Source organism: Morone saxatilis, unplaced genomic scaffold (genome assembly GCF_004916995.1).
Source record: "Morone saxatilis isolate NCDOM2014 unplaced genomic scaffold, NCSU_SB_2.0 Contig19, whole genome shotgun sequence".
In the NCBI taxonomy this organism is placed as follows: Eukaryota; Metazoa; Chordata; class Actinopteri; family Moronidae; genus Morone; species Morone saxatilis.
This window is the reverse complement of record NW_023339751.1, coordinates 15,001,138-15,020,331: the sequence shown is the minus strand read 5'-3', so window position 1 is coordinate 15,020,331 and position 19,194 is coordinate 15,001,138. Positions and strand designations below refer to the sequence as shown.

Below are 19,194 nucleotides of genomic sequence, written 5' to 3'. Positions count from 1 at the left end.
GTCAAGGATAACACAATAAAGTATTTCTGTCTCTTCCACTTTTCCACTTAATATCTCACGTTTTGTCAAAATGAATTGCAGACACCTACATTCCTTATATCAGTACACCTGGAATAGCTGAAGCCTCTTGGTGGTTTGAACATTGTTGAAATTTCAGCAAGAATTGCCCTTTGACACATACGCTACGGTTTTGTGTCTGCCTACAAGAAAAAAGGATGATAATCATTCTAAAAATAAAAACAAAACATCAGACAAAACCATATTTGTTTCACAATCATACTTTATTTTGACAGAAATACAACCAGTAGACAGTGAAAACAAGAATAACAAAACTGAGAATGAGGTTTCTCTTTCACCTTGAACTGAGGTCAGCAGCTTTGTGTTTGTGTTTGCATTTGGTCGGCGAGGGTCTATAGTCCAGATCAATGAACAGCACTGACTGTCGTAATAGTAGCACCTCCCACCATAGGACCGCTCATTGATAGCACAGCACCACCTTTTGCTCCGATGTTGATGAACATTTTGCCTTTGACCTACAGTTTAACATTAAAGGTAAACACGCCTGGAGGTTATTGGTTTAACATGCAAGCAATCTGGGTGGAAGCAACTTATTAAAGAAAACAAGGCAGGTTACAAAAGGTTACAAAGCTCCAACGGAAGATTAGACAAAACACTCGTCGGATTTTTGGTTCAACCTTTATTGCTGTCTCACGCGGCTTTCTAGAAAAATATGTGACAGAGACACACTGGGAAAGAAAGAATAAGAGAAATCAAAACGGATACTGTCAAACCAAATGGAAGTAGCTTCTAAATCAAGTTCAATGTTCATTCAGCATCAACAACTAATGTCATTTAAAGTGCTTCGGATTAGAATTTTTAAAAAGCTTTATTTGCTCTTATTCATTTGCATAAAAGGTCGCTAAAAATATAGTGTAGCGTTCCCTCATCTTTTTGCTTCAAACAATATTGCACAGTATACTGGAGACAGTGCTGAATAACTGAAAACAGCAGATATTGAAGATCATGTAGCAATAAATGCAGTGACCTTGCATATTATGGAAAGAAAATCAGAATGGCTACACTACAGTGCTTTATCTGCTAACACTTTAAACTGGTAGGTGGGAATTCAGCTCTGATAAAATGACACCTGTAACACTTGAGTGGTGGATTTGAAACTGCTGTACAAGTACATGAGTGGACTGTATGAATAGAATCTGTTCCTGCTTAGACAAACAACTATACTAAAACACACGTTAAGTATAAGAGTAGAGTTACTCCAAAAGGGACAAAGGCATATGTGCAGTTTCAAGCTTTGGATTTAGCTTTTAAAACCATCACCAGGAGCAGGGAGAGGTGGCTGGGAATCAACTGCTCCTGATGATAGCCACTTGTCCAGTTGTGGACACCAACATATTATTACCTTCTAAAGTTCTACAGAAATGGCAAACGGTAGCTTTTTGAGCGTTCATTTGGAGTCATGTTTGTGTCCAATATGTCTTCTCCTTTCAGCTCTGTTTTCACTCTCCACCAACTCCTGGGGAACCTTTCTGGCTCTTTATCTGCTAAATGCTCCAATATGTCCACCAGCTAGCCAATAACTTTAGCAGTATGGTGCTGAGCAGGCCGTTTATAGTGAGCTTTAACAGCTGCCTGCTGTATCTGGAAACAATGCTGATGTGAGTGAAGCAGTAAAGCTGTGGGCTGTAAAACCAAAACAATGCGCTAAAAGGCATCCATAAAGCTGAGGGAAACTCAAGAGTTAGGTGATGATTACTTTTGGGCTTTAAAACTACAAGTTACTATAAATATGTAGACTATTTCAGCTTTGTCTTAAGTCCGAAACCGAAAGCTTGAAACTGCAAATACCCAATTTGTGCAGTAACTTTACCGTATGTTCTAAATATCAGTGGATTACCTAGTTACAAGTCAAGTATCGTGTCTCAGTTGATGTGCATCTTCACTGTATTGCAAAAAAACATTGTCATAGACAGATTATGTGTACTAGGTGCCAAAATGCATTTCTGTGCCATTCAGAGTAAAAACGTCCAACAACCTGGCCCCTTTGGTAACTTTTTTTTTTGTCCTGTTGTGCAATTCAGCTTGATAATTTGTGAGTCTTCTAGCAAAGTAAAGTGAATCAACTTCCTGCATTAGAATTGATCCAAGTTGCTGCAGAGAGTTTTCAGCCCAGTTGTGGTTTTTTATAATAGCAGAGCTAGCAAGACTGATCGGCTTGACTGCTAAACTGAGCAGGGACATTGATTTGCAGAAAGGGAATACAGCACAGGGAGAGAAGGATGGCACTGCCCTGCTTTCCCTGGCATGGGTTTGCCTTTGGCCTGTGGGCAGACACATCTCTTTCTCTCACACTCACACACGCACAAACACACACTTTCCAAGAGAGAAACACTGGCAGCCAGAAGTGTCTAGAGACACGCACACACACACAGAAACAGGCACACAAACACACACAGCGGGCCACATTGATTTCCTGTTTGGCATTACTAAGCAGTGAGTGACACAGCTGAGGGGAACGGGCTATTCTCTGTGCACACAAACAAACATGCTATGTATTCTGCCTCCCTCTCCTCTCTTATGCACACCTTCACAATATTATATAGACAAACATTCACGAGCAGAAAAGTCTGCCAGAAACAGCTCATCCCAATCATAGCGCCTTCACTATCCCATCTCTAGATCTCGTATTCTACGCTCCTCCACCTCCGTCTTATTGTCTCTTTCTCTGCATCTTTCTCATGCTCTGAATGAATCTTTCTTTCTTTCTTTCTTTCCTTTAAATGAAATGGGTTTTTCTTGGCTTCGCGCAGCAGTTTTGACTGCTTGGCTGGCTTGGCACAATGTTGAAGTATCCGACAGGTAAACATGTTTTATCAGCCACATGGATCAACTCTCACAAAGACACAAGCCTCTGTCCATTTCCAGGGTAATCTAGAGACGGCCATCTTTTTTTTTTTGGCAACACTAGGCAGATGGATCAATGTGCACTCGGAGAGCTCATTTTGTGTGAGCTACCAAAACAACAGAAACACACCTTTACGCGCTTTATTAGGAAATTCAAAGAGTGTGTGTACGTAGGTGCACTTGTGTGACTACTGGAAAGTGAGTATGCGTTCCCTCTGAGTTTCATGTCTCTTTGAGTTTTGTCAGAGTTGCTGTGTATGTGCGTCCCTGTAGCTTGTGTGCCCGGATGTGTATGTGCGTGATATGTGTGTGTGTGTGTGTCTCTCTCTCTCTCTCTCACTCTGTCTATGTAGGGTGCATTATTGGACGCAGTAGACCGGACAGTGCCAGAGGCGTACACCAAGTGGTCACGCGGCGTGACAGAGAAGAGAGCAGAGTTGCTGTCAGAAGGCCTTTTTAACACACTGCTGCTTTTCCGTTCGGGGACATTTCGGGAGCGTTTGTCTGCAAAAGGGGCTCCGCAAAAGGAGAGATAACACAATTCTCCAAAACTCCCAAAGAAACACCACTAAAGCCCCGAAGGCTCCCTACCTGAAAATACCGCACTAATACCTTTGATGTTCCCAAAGAGATGTGCAAGAGAGCGAGAGGAGGAGAGAGACGGGTGGGGAAACAGCTCAAACACACACATACACCAGGCAGCAGCTTCACATGTCTAATGAATACCTGTTAGCTGATGCCTCCATGTGCATGTCATTGAGGGGGATAGATCAAGGAAGTCAGCACGCACTGTGAAAATTTCCCTCTTAACAAGTTTTTTTTAATTGACCCCGAAATGATTTTTTCTCAAACCAAACATTACTTTCGTCAACCTGAATTCAACTTGTTAAATTTTCTTACACACATTGTGATGTCAAATGAGGCAGATTTCTCAAGTTTTTTTTTTTTTTTCACTTTTCTGTGTTTAAACACATTAATTTGCACTAGAAGAAAAAATTAATTTTCTCACATTACTGGTAGATTTTAGTCTTACAGTAAAGAAAGAACCTCCCCACTCTACAATGTTTTCTATCTTATAATGTGTGCGGCTTTGCGCATGGATGAGTGAGCCTACATTGTACCTGAGCACACTTCAGTGCTTAAGTTTTCCGCTACATTATGAAAGCTACTTCCTCACTACTGTATGTCCTAATTATATCTTCACCACCAGCATGCTATTATTTTTTTAAAAGCCTATATTTCCATCTGAGTTGCATTTCTACAGGAGGTCTGTGACCCCTTTTGTTAATATGTGCAGGGTTCAAAGGTTTACTCGGGATGTCAGCATAGTAAAGTGAACCAGAAACATGTATGCACCTACAGTGTGGAGCTGCTTTGCTCTTTGTCCCTCACATTCACACACACAAACACACAGACACAGACACAGACACACACACACACACACACAAACACACAGACACACACCACACACACCTACACACACCTACACACGCTGACACACACTTACACACACATATTTTATGCTGGCTGTGACAGCTCCAGAGCACTCTGACGAATTTGCTTTCCAGTCTCTAGTCCCCACTCCACTTCTACTGTTTGTTTTTTTCTTTCGTTCCCACTTCTTGTTTTTGCCTCCACCTTCCCTTGGGCCTTCTATTACACTGCAAAGGTCACATTTATGTCACCTCCACGTTTAAAAGCCAAATGCACGTGTGTGTCAGAGGGCGCGGCTGTGTGACGACAAGTGAACTTAGACTTTAAAATGTAATAATAGCCAGCAGGTATTCCAAGAGAACACATAACGCTGACTTCTCTGAATGGTAACACTCTTTCTCTTCCATCAGCAGCTTTCATATGCATGTGCAAGGCTAGTAAACTGGACATTTATACATTTCTTCTTTCATTAATTCCTTCAATCTGTAAACTTTCATATACCACTATCAGAGTTGTTCTGATACTAATACCTACAGTGGAAATGCCTCTGGTCTCTGCGGAGTACGTGTCTGTGCACCGATCTGATACCATGTTATTTATCAGCCCCCCAAAACGGGACTCTGCTACTTCCCAACAGTGTCCTTTTGCCTTGTTTTCCCAGGATGGTGAAGTCACCCTAACCAATCCAACCAATCCAAACCAACATGGCTACTACTGGAGAAGAGTTGATTTCCAGTAGTGTAATGTTAGCCAGAGCTAGCTAAAGTGTCAAACTGGATATAAAATAAAATAAAGTTCTGTGGGATTCATTTTCTATATGTATTTGTTCATGTTTTACAAAGGTTTTAACCTAACCCAGAACATACAACAATGGTAGCAATCATACATGGTTAGTAGTATACAGCTGTTAAATAATAATAATAATAATAATATTTATATGTTTTTAACACACTTGTATCAGATCAGTATTTTTTAAAGATCTGTATCAGAATCTGTATCGGGAAGGAAAAAGTGGTATCGGAACATCTCTAACCGCTACGGTTTGTTGTGAACATAAGATCCTTAGTCAGTCAATCAGTCAGGCTGGAGCTGCACATGCTAATTAGAAACAGTACAGCAGTTACAATACCAATGTCATGGACACAGGCAGTCCCTGAATGGTTCACGTGCGTTAATGAGCTTAGTGTTCCTTTGACACTCAAACAGTGAAACAATGACACTGATATAATGACTGGGGAGAGAAGGGGATGAATATCAATGTCATAGTGATTCCGGTTTTAACTTTTGATGGTTGGGTTTAAGCTCCTCAGGGAATCTTTGGCTTGGGGAGGTATGAGTGGCTCAAAGGGATCAGGATCTTGGCTGACCCAGGGTCTTTGAACGTCCCCTGGTTGGGCTCCTCCAGGCTGCAGTTGGTGCCCCGTGGATCCCTGCAAGGTTCTGATGCTCTGCGAGGCTGAAAGAGCGAAGTGCGACACAGACTTCGAGCCTGCACCTGGGGTCCAGTATTAAAACAGGGAAGGCCTCTAGTCGGCGGGGGCAGCTGCTTGGTCCGGTTAGCCAGAGGCCCTAAGGAACCCCCTGGTTTCAGAGAGGCAAAGCCGCCGGTGCCCCCTGGCTTGAGTGCAGGGAGAGACACGCGCTTGTGAAGGCGAGGAGGCTGCAGCATGCGTGGACAAGTCGAACCAGCAGATCTAGGAGGGATAGAGTTCTGCAGTATCACAGCGGGGGCTTTCCACTCGTGCTGGGCTGCAGACTGAGCTGCTGATGCTGGTCTGACTCTGGCATTTACCCCCTGTGGAGCCCCAGAGCCTTGGTGGTGCAGGTGAGTGCTGAGGGGACGACTCAGCTTGTCTGCTGGCCCAGACACATCTGCAGTAAGGTTTTCAAGAGGATGGTCAGCATCTATACGGGTTCCTTCCTCTAGTCCGCTTCTTGTGAGGTCATTGTGGCCCTCGGTGGGGGGAGTTTTTACTAGTCTTCCCTGGTGGAGGTGCTCGCTGAGGCAGGGGTTGAAAGGCTGTAGTATTTGAGGCTGCAGAGAAGAAGAAATATGTGTCAGTAACTTTTTAAAAATGGGTATAAAATAGTCATGGAACTGTCTGTTTATAATTAGGTGGGAGTTGTTTTTATCGTGTTCCAGAAATGGCTGGTTTTAAAAATTTCCCCTCTTTTAGTTTCTTTGATCCCTGTGGATTCTAAGCTTTCTGGATATTTTACGGCCGCAAAGGAAAATTCCGAATCAGAAAGCCAACTGAAAATTCTTTCAGAGAAAGCCTTTCTTTGACTTGTTTATTTACTTCTTAATATCACAGCCTGTTTCCACCGCCAGTCGCTGAACTATTCCTAGAATGGGAGAGGCAAAGTCACACAGGAAGCCCTGATTCAGCACTTAAAAACAAGCAGAGGAGAATAACCTTGCCATGTGAGTGCTTGGAATCCACTGAAGTCTTTGGAGTCATTTTGTGATCGCTGCTGCAGAGGGGCTTCAAAACATTCAAACCCAGAGCTATGATGCCTGCTGCCAGTGTAAGAACGTGCTGAGCCGCTAACCACATGGAATTTAGACCAACCATGGTGTTGTCCTCCACTAGGGGACATAGGGGGTATGAACACAAAATCGTGAACACCTGTAAAATCTAATGCAACCCTACAACAATTACTGTTTTAGTGAGACTCATTATGTTCAATATTTGTTGTGTTAGAGAGCTGCTTATTATGCAGTATGACAAAACAACAAAACTACGGCTTCAAAAAAAAGTTGAATCAACACCTCTCTGGCACGGACTTAACAAAAACTCATTATGACTTAACAGAGTTAGCATTTGTTTCAGCACGCCTGTCCACTCTTTGCTTTACTGAGTTTGGGCTGAAGAATTCAGATTCTAAATACTTTCTGCATCACAGCTTCACTTTAAATAAAAAAAAGGTAGATAGTTTTGCTTTTGCACTAGGCACAGCCATATACCCGGATGATGTATACTTTCATGAAATAAAAGAAGAAGTATTCTGGAACACATTTCCAAATAAGCAGCAGAGTACAAGCCAAACAGTGCTTACTAGTCCAGACAACCACCAGCAAGAGCAGAGTTGCTCAGATCAGACAAAAGTCAATATTGGGCTATATATGAATATCTTAAACAGTACTAGAGTACATTTTCTGAATACCTTATGACTTCAATGTCTATAAAAATCTATTTATATTATTTCTTATGTTAGCCTGCTTGAAATTGATTCTGTAAGGAATACTGATGGCCTTACTTTTTACCATGAGAAATCAGAGGGCTGGCCTTTTTCCATCAATGCCCTTTGAGCAGGACCTAAAGAATCTAAATCCACCTGGAACCGTCTCCAGCTACAAAAAAATCATGAGCTCCGTCTTAGCAGAAACATACCCACTGTGAGTTGGAAGTTAAATGATCTCAGAGGTTCTGCCTTTTTCTACCATCAGTCATTTGTATAGTGAGTGGGAGTAGTTGTCCGAGGCCACAGCTCCATCTCCTGGTCCCCTGCCACAATGCATCCAGTAGCCTATTACAAAACCCTCGTCCACCTCTCTCGGTGTTGCATGTTTTTAAATCAAGGAAATACTGTTTTTAGATTTCAAGGTTTGTCATTTAAAAACTCCTGAATAAAGAATGTTTCTGTTGCTTTTTACAATAGCTCTGATTAGTCTGCCACTTAAATCATGTTATTAAATCTCTTTTCAGCTTTGGAGAGTATCTGTCTGAATACTCTCTGCTGACTCCCAAAGTTCAAAACTAAATAAAGGGCTTTGTTCCAATCCACAAATTACAGGTGCCACCAAAGTAAACAAAGTAGACATTATTAATATAATCTTATTTTAAACATACCGTTACTGAAGCAAAACAAGTGAAATCATTGTCATGAGACTATCAGTAATAAACAGTATGGTATCTTTAATAGCGAGGCTTGTAATGAGTACGTATATTGATAGCTGGCCAGCTGGAAGATGCCTCTGTCAGTGATAGCAGCATGCAGTATCTACAATACAGGGTCACAGTCAATAATTATTTGCATCTACAGCTGTCTGCTACAGTACTAATAATTAGCAGCAATCATTTTGAGCTCTTCGCTGCACTGCCAAGAAGTAAATATCTCAGCTCACTAATGATAGCTATCACTTCCACAGAAAAACACCAGTCTAACCAAGAAACGAGCCAATTTAAGGGCACCTGCGAGGTGTCAGGACCCACCAGAACCAACGTCCTTTCCAGCGTCTCTCAACGTGAAAATGGCTGTGCGATTAGAAAAGAAACATGCAAGCAATTGAATAAGGATTTAAATAGTCCCCCTTTTTATGTCTGTGAGAAGACAATGTGATACGCAGCACATACGCAGGTGAGAGTGGCAATATGGTGGCACTCCATTTCAAAGCTACATTAGATTCCCTAGTATCATTTAATGTAAGGGGGTTGTGTAAATGGTAATTTGGATTGTGTTTGAATTGAAGTCTTGGAAATAGTGCGAGAGCAGAGGAAGCGTGATTAAAGATAGATTTGTCTTTTGCTTGCTGTGCTGCTTTTGACCGGGGAGCTAGAATGGAAGGGATTGCTCAGGACAGCAGTAATATGCATTCACGTCCAATAACACGGGGTATGCTTAAATGTTATTCCTTTCAAAAACCCTTCATCCGAATCCTTCAATGTGAACATATAAAACGATGTTCAATGAACACAATCTAGAAAAACAAATACACACAGAGAGCTTTACCAATGCATGCACAACATTTTTATACACTTAATTTGATAGGATGGAACAAATTAAAATGTATAATTGAGAATAACAAAAACAAGTTAAAACTATAAAAAGAATATAACAAAGAATATGTAAATGAAATATGAAAAAGATAACAAATTACCATAACTAAAAGAGTATCCTCTATTGAGAAGTGCAGACCAAAGTAAGATACACAAGATCAAAATTCCAAAACAACTGAAAATCCAACAGAAAACATGCAAACTCAGATGTAGAAGGGCATGCTTCTGTCATGTCACTTGAAGCCAAACCCCAGCCCAGCGTGCAGGAGGTTGACTACATGTTAAAGAAAGAGTTACTGTACCACGCTGTGTCATAGAAGTACTGCACTAGGTGCTCCACTCCTTGTCATAGGCATTATGTGTGTAGGGGGGGTAAAGGTAGAAGAGAGAGAATATGGGAGATTCAATTACCACTTTATGAGTGATACACAACAGAGAAGAGATGAGGAGGAAAAAAAGGGTTAAAATACGGGGAGAGAGGCTGAAGTGAGAGAGAGGATAGGAAGGGGTACAAACATGTAAGACAGACACTTGTTGGGGTTCATTTGAAATGAAGAATTAACACTCAGCCAATGCTTGCAAGAAAAGATCATGGATTAGCTCAGCAAACAAACACATTTAATACAAAATATACATTTGCTAAATACGTTTTATTTTCTATTCTGAAGACCTTTCTTATCAGCAAGAAAACTTTACAGGTTAGTCAGCCAGGGCTCCCAGTGGGGTGTCAGATCATTAGTGGTCACATCTGGTGTTTCTCATCTTATATCTAAATATGACTGCATGCCAGCTGTACCATAGTATGTTTCAGTGACATTACCTCTTTCCTCCCAGTGTTTTTCTGCCACTGTACAGGCATTCTTTTTATACTGTTTTGCTTAATTAGACCATGTGCTTTGACTGAATGCTGGGCTGTACTCACATATTTGTCAAAATAAGTCTGTAAACACACACTGCACTTGATATTGAAAGAGTACAGAGATGTACTAAAAAAACATTTTTTTTCACCTTTCCCTCACGGTACAACGCTGAGCCCCACTGGGATAGATCAAAGGAACAAAGCGTGGGATCTTCTCTTTGTTTCCATCTTTATTTTTTATTTTTTGCTCTTCACTCTCTCACATACACACATTTTCTGTAGCCTATTTACCTGCTGCCATTCTCTTTACCCCTCCTTTCATACTTGCTACCTCATCAGCACAATACAAAAGCTTTGTTGTTGAAATTCACTGAGCTAGGTGAGGTTCTTGTGACTGCGCTGTCATTGTTTCTGCAGTCCTGTCTTTCTCAATGAAGTCAAACTGTTTAAGTCCACAGAAAAAAATGCTTCAAAATTCAGTTTCAGCAAAGATCAGGTTGTGGTCATGTTTACTATTTTCTCAAGAACACATGATACGTACTCTGTTAGAGGAGCTATTATTCTATCATCTTGACACCATCCCTACTGCAAATATGGTGTATATATTATTTTTGAATGAATGTCTACAAACGGAGAGAGGAGTTAAGTCAGGATTAGAAATAGAGGTATCTGCGGGTTTTAGAAAGTCGACAAAATAGCCAGTTTTTTACTGAACAAAGCTAATAGAGTGGAACTGAAGCTATAAGCACCTGATAATTAATTGTTAAGGGACAGAAGTCAGACTGTGTTTAGTAAAACAAACAAGGAAAAACTATTTTGCACGGTACTAATCTTGTTAGAAATTAATCTAAAAGTAGACATACAGCATAAATGGTCCTGTAATTGCACAGTGAAAAAAAGCATGCTATTAACTGGAACAAAGATATTTCAGTCATTTGGAGGATTTTAATTGGGGATAAAGTTAAACTTTTTCAGGCTATTTACAGGGCCCTGGACATATTGTGCTATGAAATGATAGAGTAGAGGTTGCAAAGGATGTTAGTGACTCACTCTGTCTGCGCTGGGGCATGCTGGTACGGGTCAAGCCCTGGTGCTGTGCCTGCCACGGGGACAGCATTGGGGTGGGCAGCACACCCTACGCAGAGAAAAACACAAAGGACAAAAGGCATGACATACCAGAACACACACACACAGAGATGCATGCTAACACAGAAAACACACACCCACAGACACAAACACATTGTTAATACGTATTCATAGCCCAGTTGACACGGCCCACAAAAACACACCAGAAACATGCACATGTATACTGACACGCAGAGAGTGTGTCACCATTCATATTAATATATGTTAATGAGACAAAATAAAGCCCTTAACATCACGTCTCCCTCTTTTAGTTCCCCTTAAGGAGCTATTTGGTTATAAATACTCTTATCTCACACTGTCTGATAATATCATGTTTTGTATTGGCTTGTTCCAACTGTTAATTGAAGCTACATTATAAATGATGTTGAAATAAAGTAAGATCTTGGGCCTATGTTTATATGGCAGCATTATTCATTAAAATGGAAATATTCTCTATGTCTTGCACAATGTTTGGCTGCACACTGATTTCAAACAAAAAATTTATTTATATGGAATGTTTAAAAATGGTAACCACACCCATGTATATATACTAATAAGCTGGTGATTAGTTTAAATAAATGTGTTGTTTGACATAGTGTACTCTAATTTCCAATAGCCTTACACCTACATGTGATGTGCATACGACAGAGATCTTCTTCTTAACTATGTTTGGCTGAACATCATGAGTTTGTGATAACAGGGCCACCGGTGGGTCAGTGGGAAGAGGTTAAAAACAGCGTGACACTGAGAAAAGTTCAACACATAAACACACACACACACACACACACACACAGAGTAGTGTATATATTTATAAGTTCTCCACCCCATAAATATATTAAGCTATTGTTAATAGGAAATTGTTAAGTTCTCAAACACAAACATGAAGCTAATCATTATTTTTCACACCTTCAGCCCCTATAATGTGTATATTTGCTATTTTAGAGTTTCTAAAACTATCTATTGTAGTCATCATCCTATAAAACATCCACTACCTAGAGACTTCCAGTGTTTTCTCTCCCTGGGCCACAGACATTTTTTCCTCCTACTTATTAATTGTTTTACTTTTTATATAACTAAAGAGTCAGATCCATTATCAACCATCCCCAGTGCCTAGCAGCCTGCAGTCCATTGTAGAACACTCCATCATAGGCAGTGCAAAAACAAAATGACACTGAAAAGGTTAACATTTTTCACAGGTGAACCAAACAAACAATACAACTTTTCCAGCCATCACTTTGAAAATTGACAGTTTTATAATCTTGAAAGGAAAGTGAATTCGATATCCACTTGAATATGCCTTCTTTTTTTAGTACATCAGTCTTGGCTAGGATGATAAATTAACACTTACTTAACACAGTGTAATTAGTTACTGAAAGTGGCAAATCCATAAGTGTTTAAACACGGCATCTGAAGCACAATGTGACAGCTGAAATGATGTTAGTAGGGCCTTTGTGACAGTTTTACATAAACTGTATATTTCAGCCCATTTTCTTACCACATCTGCTGTCTATATGCTCTACTTTCTCTTTTTGTTGCAAAATGCATTCTGTTGTCTAAACGTTTTGTTTGGCCAGCATCTGTATCTCTGCACAAAAACATGTACTTGAAAGAATACAAGCTCTTCACTTGATACTAAACCAACCTTCACCTTAAGCAATTCAAGATTGCTGACCCCCATCGGAGAGGCAAAGTGAAGAGGCAGCAGGGCCATCACGTTAAGCACACAGACAGACTAAAACCTTATTAAATGCTACTCCTTTCTTCAGCTGTGGAGAGGGCCACTGCTCAAATAGGACTCTAATATAGAAGAGAGGAGTACCAAATCTGTCAGAGGGAAGAAGAAACAGAGAGAGAGAGAGATAGAAGATGAAAAGGGGAGGGCAACTTCCCAGCAGGCCCAGCCCAGGCTATTTCAGTGCCCTCCTAGTGCGACTTCTGGAGGGGGGAGAAATGAGTTTCCCTGATCTCCTCTCGTCCATGTCCTTCCTTGAACACCAACAACTGTGTCAGCGGGAAGTCTCGGCAGAAGTCTCCCGTCGAGGCTTCATTTGCAGAGAGTAAAACCTTAGGCGATGAGAACAAAAGGGTATGTTGGAGCTCTCGAACGATTCTGACAGTGTCTGGCAGCTTTATTAGACCTCCGCAGCAGCTTAGCCTGTCAATTTTTTACAGTTTTCCATCGCTGTAAAGGCTCTCCAATGAAGGGCTGACAGAGCTTCACAAGGGCAAGGAGACAGAAATTGAGAAAATACAAAAAAATTTCATATTCCATCAATTTCATCAAAACTTCTTTTTCATTTCTCGCCCACCAGAGCAGAGATCCTGGGTTTGATGCTTGGTAGTGGAAAGGAATCCAGGGTTCTCTATCTCTAGCCCTCATGGCTCTGTCTGGTTGGTCCTGCCTGCACAGTTAGAGTGAACTTTGGCCCTGCCACTGGAGAGGGAATAACCTAAATTACATGAACGGTGCAATAATCAACCAGAAACGTAAAACATGACTCTTGCTCCCTCATCAGGACAGTAACGAGAAGCCCCTCACAGTTCCAAGGGGCTATTTCTCTCCAGGTAGTTGTTTCACAATGAGTATTGGCTGCCCTTGAGTCTGGAGCGTGGCAAGTTTTCACGGGTCTCTTATATATGGGGTTTCAAATCATGCAGCTGGTTGTTGGAGGGCTTAAAAAATCCAGTAATCGCGCTCTACACAAAGGAAAGCTGTAGCTCATGAGCACAACAGGTAAGTTATGTTTAGAGAGAACACGAGCTTTCACACCTTTGACCTTGATAGTCGCCTCTGGGCTCCGCGCCATTTGGTGAGAATCCTATAATCTAACATCATATGAAACACAGGAGACTATAATGAAGCCTTCCTTGCAATCCACATATCTATAATTTGTATTATTAATATAAAATGAGCAGTTGTGTTTAGAAATATCATTCTCCTCAAAGAAGAATAAAATACACATCGAGTAATGGAAACAGTCACTAGGAGGCCGCTCGGCTCAGATAACTGACGCCATATGCCTCATCTCTGGATTGTAACTGTAAAGCCAAAGGTTGGTCTTGTACTACTTTTTGCAGGTTCGGTTCTACGTAAAGTGCAGCAAGGACAAGCAGATTGCGGTAGAGACAAAACATAGAAACAATGGCCGAGCCTATTTCTAATAAGCTAGCGACAGGGCAACTAGATTTAAGATAAGGCACAAGTCAGATCTACGTTGTATTCTCAAGATCTTGTATTTTGGTCCATTGAAATTTGTCGACGATATAACAATGCGAAGATTTCTGGGTAAAGCAAAATAAAAACAAACAGTTTAGAATAAACCCATAATGCTGTGCCAGCGCGACAAGGCGGATGTTGGGCTGTTTATAGCTGGCCTCTCGCGCGGCCGACGCTGCGCGATCTACTTTGAACAATCTCACTGGAATTTCCACTTGAGCAACAGACTGATATACTAGCTAGATCTCGCTACCTGTGCCTAATAACCTTATAAATAGAACGGAATAATAATATTTTCCTTCATTAAACCATTCACAAATTTCAAATTTAGTCCAAGGTATATAACAACGACCAGCACAATGTCTTCTAATTCAATTTCACCTATAGTGTATCTGTGCCAATAAATCCTTCCAATCCCTGTCCAAGTAACCACTCTGCTCGCTCGCATTGTGTAATTATTACAGATGACGCTCGCGCAACTCGTGTAAAACTTGTTCAATGTCCGGATGTGTGTGTGGTTCAGTGGAACGATCTCGTGATGCAATGAACGGTGTGTCTCTCAAGGAATTGGTGAGTTAACGGAAACGAACTGACCGCATACATGTCAGATTCTTGGACGAGGGGAAAACTTGTTTTTCAACCTAAAGCTTAAACAACTGATCACTACGCCTTCTCAAACCCTCCGGTTCTCCCTTCCTTTTCCTCTTCAATACGCTGCTTGTTTGTCCACAAGATAGAAAGCAGAAGAATTAGATCTGATACTGCGTATGCGAGTGTAATGTATAGTGTAGAAGAAGACACAAATCTGACATGCGCTCTTCGTCTTTCTTCAAAGAGGGCCTGCAGAGGGAGTATTTTTTTTCGCCGTTTTTGGGCTTTTAAATGGGAGCTCACACAATCAGGATCCAGTTTTTCACTGTTTCTACGACCCGATCTGTAACATGTACAGTATATAACACTGCCTCCCAAAAACAAATATTCTCCATTCATTTTTTCATTATGACATTGCTGTACATGTGGGCACACAGGACCGAACCAAAACCATAATGCCAATGGATTTCAAAAAAAGGGAAAATAACAAGCGGGAAGATAATTTAACAACCCATTAAAAAGCAAGAACCGTAATCTGTTGACATCTAACAGCTGGCAAGCTGGAGCTTGTACAACTGGTAATGTCAAAGGAGGTACAGACCACTTGACACAGTTAGAGCTTGAAGGGATTCAAAGAAGATTATAATAAGTCAGTTAAAAGACAAGATAAATATCGTGGAATGTTGGTAGGGCTTAAAATAACTAGAGGCACGAAGAGGAAAGAAATCTCCAAACCATGAAGCAAGAAAGACAAAAGAACAAAATAATTGCATGGTATTCATCTTTGGCTTTAACGTTGAATTTGCAGAGAGGCCTGATAGATTATAATAGTCAAGCGGAAGGAGTTGATACGTTTTTGACTTTGGATATATGGTACCTGTCTCTAGGGCTCGGCAGCACTAAATGTTAAATGGAGGTGTGAGGTAAGAAGAAGCGATGAAGAAGAGGATGTTTAAAAGGCAGAGAGCGAGTAGGAGGGTAGCCGTAATTATCTTTTCTGACTGCCACTGATGAAACACTGCCTATTGTGTTGCCATTGTTTCACTGCTGCTGCTCATCTGCCTGTTTGTTTATCTGGGTTATTAACAAGGTCGGCTCCCAAGTCTTTACTCTGCTGAACTCATTGTTCAGTCACACTGAGTGTGCCCTGCACTTGAGTATAGGAGATACACGAGGCACATCCCACTCACACGCACAAACATATGCAGACAATCAGGGTTTCTCACATGCACATGTAAAAAAAACAAACCAAAAAAAACACAAACACAAACACAAGGTGGCATACGTTTCTAGTGTGCTACATTTGAAATGACTAAAATTATACAGCTCATGTTTTATTTGTAGCTAAAGGCAGAGGAGGCAGAGAAAACATTTGAGCTGCTGTGATCGCTCTGGGGATCTATTCAAGAACATCATTTTTCTACAAGTGACATTTAAGCAGTTTCCACAATAGATGTGGGTCTTACTGCAACAAGTGTGTCCAAAATTTGTCGGCATCTTGTACACTGACAGACACATACTCATACCATACTGCGAGACTTATTTTTTTCTGAGCATGCTTTTGGACTCAAAATTGGATTGTAAGCAGATTAAAATGGGAAGCTGCAGGAGCTGGTGCCCAAAACAGTTGGTTAGGATATGTTGCCAAAGCCTTCCTACGGACTGTGAAGTTAGGAGACGAGTACATCCCTGGTCTCCACAAAGGAGGAATCGATTAAAGCAGCCTGTAGAGCAATAGCTGAAAATGTTTTGGTTCATGAGAGAAAATGTTGGCGAAGGGCTCGTTTGAGGAGAATTTATCAACATCTCGAAGATGCTGCAAGAATAATAAACTGTAGACTGACAAGTAAATGTACTTAAATAGCCCTATCCAAGGGTCATAGGTCACAAGCTTACTTTTTTGTCATACTCTTAATCTGAGTTTAAAGCACAGTCCATGCTCAAGTTGTTGCCAGTACCTCAACTCTAGACCTCCCAGTATCGGGCTGTAAATTTTACCCTTTGGGCTCATGATAAGGCAACTAAATATCAGCATTAAAGCTATAAAAAGATTATAGCTACTGGCCTTTGACATCAAAACTATTCTTGGCTGATCCTCAACACTCAAAAATACTATCAGAGGGCAAGAGCTACTCCAGAGCTCTGATACCGCGGCACATTAAATGTCAGAGGAGAAGAAAATCCACAGAAAAGGGCATTTCAGAGAGCAAGAGAAAAAAAACACAAAAAAAAGATGACAAGATTATGAATTTGTGCGTGTCTGTGTGTGATGAGAAGCACTGAAAAGTGAAATAAAGAGACTCAAATGTGCAAGTGGTGAAAAAGAAAATAATATTTGCGCAAAAAACAGAAAGGGTTACAGAGAATAGACAAAGAGAAGTAAAAGCGAAGCATTGTATGAGCAACACTGTGAACCTCAGCTTGCTGAAGGTGCGACACCAAGAGCTTTGATACCATCTAAAAGTAAGAAAAACAGAAAAAGAAACATCCCTTTCTCTCTGTTATTTGTTTACTCTTGGCTCTTATTTCTTGTTACATTGTCAAAAAATACAGCAAAAAACTTGCAGTTTACCTTTCAGAGCAACTGCGAGCTCTGAAAAAGTAAAATGTCACTAACATAATGTGTTTGTGCCCACAGTGCTGCAAAACACAGGGCAGGAAATAGTCTCCACTTCGGCGACGATGATGTAGATTAAAGTAGAACAAAAAAGGCTAGTGAACAAAGAAATATTTAAAAACAGTAAACTGCAGTAAACAGCATAGAGGGAGAAGCACAAACTCAATCTTGCCGTTTCAGTGTGTTATTAAACACCAGGTACTGCAGGTCACAGGTAGATGTTCCCAGCATGGAGATTATTCCGATTGAGGACAGCTAGCCCTGCTTTGATGGTTGCCATAGCGACTGTTAAACCATATGCTCTTGTGGAAAGCAGGGACCTACTGTTAGTAAGCTTGCCTGTTTTGTCCTTTATTTTTTCCTCAGTAACACTGGAAATCTCATTCATTCACTCACTCTTTTTTAAATTCTGTTCTTTTCTCTATGTAGTCCCATTATACTGTTTTCCTCTTTGTGTGTGTGAGTGTGTGTCACCTTTTTACCTGAGAGCAAGTCAATTAGGGTAGTGTTTACTATGCACCCTGCCTGTGGCACTCCTGCTATTGAATCAATATTTGGCTGCCACACAGCATGCTATTATGGCATGATACTGAACACGTATCTATCCATCTCTTACCTTTCTCTCTCTCCGTATCACTCTCTCTACTTCCAACCTCCCATGCATCTTCCCCTCCTTACTATGGTATATCTTTGCTTTCTCCATCACTTGAACATTAACACCAGCCCGTCTTCAGAGTGAGATGTGGGTAATAAGAGTGTGAATTAGTGACAAGCCCACTGACAACCTAATAAACTGTATTCCATAGAGAGGACATGGTGTAGTCATCTAACAATTCAGACAAGGCTGGCCAGAGAGAGGCAGCAGATAAATAGGAAATCGGCTGACTAAATTCGGTGGACTGACTCAGGAACATATTGCATGTATGCACTTTGTCACCAGCGTATCCCAATGGGAATGTTACACTAAGATGCACACTAGTGCTATTTTTTTACATTTATTATCTTGATAATTGTTAAAATAAGGTGAAACGGTATTTTAATTTTATGCTTAAACAGTTTCAGATTTTTAGAAATCCTTTGTTGAAAAACAAAGGTTGAAAGTGTGCACTTGTCAGGAGCGCTGTTATGGGTGATGTAAATGTTTGTACTCACAGCGTGACTCGGTGGTCTCCAGTATGTCTGGGTGGCCTTGTCATAGTGATGCTGCATCCGTTTGTCCATCTGTCTTTCGTTCTGTCGTAGTGAAGAGGGAGCCCTCTGGTGGTGGCACTGACACCGGAACTGTCGGCCTTGAGCAGGCTGAGGAGGCATGAATACATGAATCAGTGAAAGAAAGCTTTTTTTTTTTTACACAATAACCGAATGCTGTTATTCATTTTCTTTTTAACCTAGGCCATACTTTCCTACTTTTACAGTTATCCTGGTTAAGAGCATGTAGATTACTTATCAAATCAAACATGGCAAAGAAAAACTATAAAGAGCAAAATACAAAAGTACTGAAAGGCCCTTTTAACACTTTTTAACACCCATTAACACCCAAGTTGACCCATCTCAGTTCAACTTTTTTAATTGTAAATGACTTGAAACTTAAAACCTACTACTGCTGGATAATAAGTCATGAAGCCCGCCTAACTGGTTATAAGTATGT

The 19,194-nt window shown here is 40.8% G+C and overlaps 1 protein-coding gene across 4 annotated transcripts in view; it reads right to left on the bottom strand.

The window, feature by feature from the left end:
* Positions 1 to 262: 262 nt before the first annotated feature.
* Positions 263 to 19,194, bottom strand: part of ccser2a (coiled-coil serine-rich protein 2a) — a 56,586-nt gene continuing 37,654 nt past the window's right edge. Inside the window, exons 9-12 of one of the 4 annotated variants that reach the window (XM_035663409.1) lie at positions 18,699 to 18,845; positions 11,047 to 11,131; positions 6,774 to 6,946; positions 263 to 6,391 (exon numbers count right to left, since the gene is read on the bottom strand). In XM_035663409.1, coding sequence (XP_035519302.1) covers positions 5,663 to 6,391; positions 6,774 to 6,946; positions 11,047 to 11,131; positions 18,699 to 18,845 — 1,134 coding nt within the window. In that variant the 3' untranslated portion in view covers positions 263 to 5,662. Of the gene's footprint in view, positions 6,392 to 6,773; positions 6,947 to 9,439; positions 9,480 to 11,046; positions 11,132 to 18,698; positions 18,846 to 19,194 lie in introns of all 4 variants that reach the window. The other 3 variants (XM_035663412.1, XM_035663413.1, XM_035663411.1) reach the window with 3 other exon arrangements.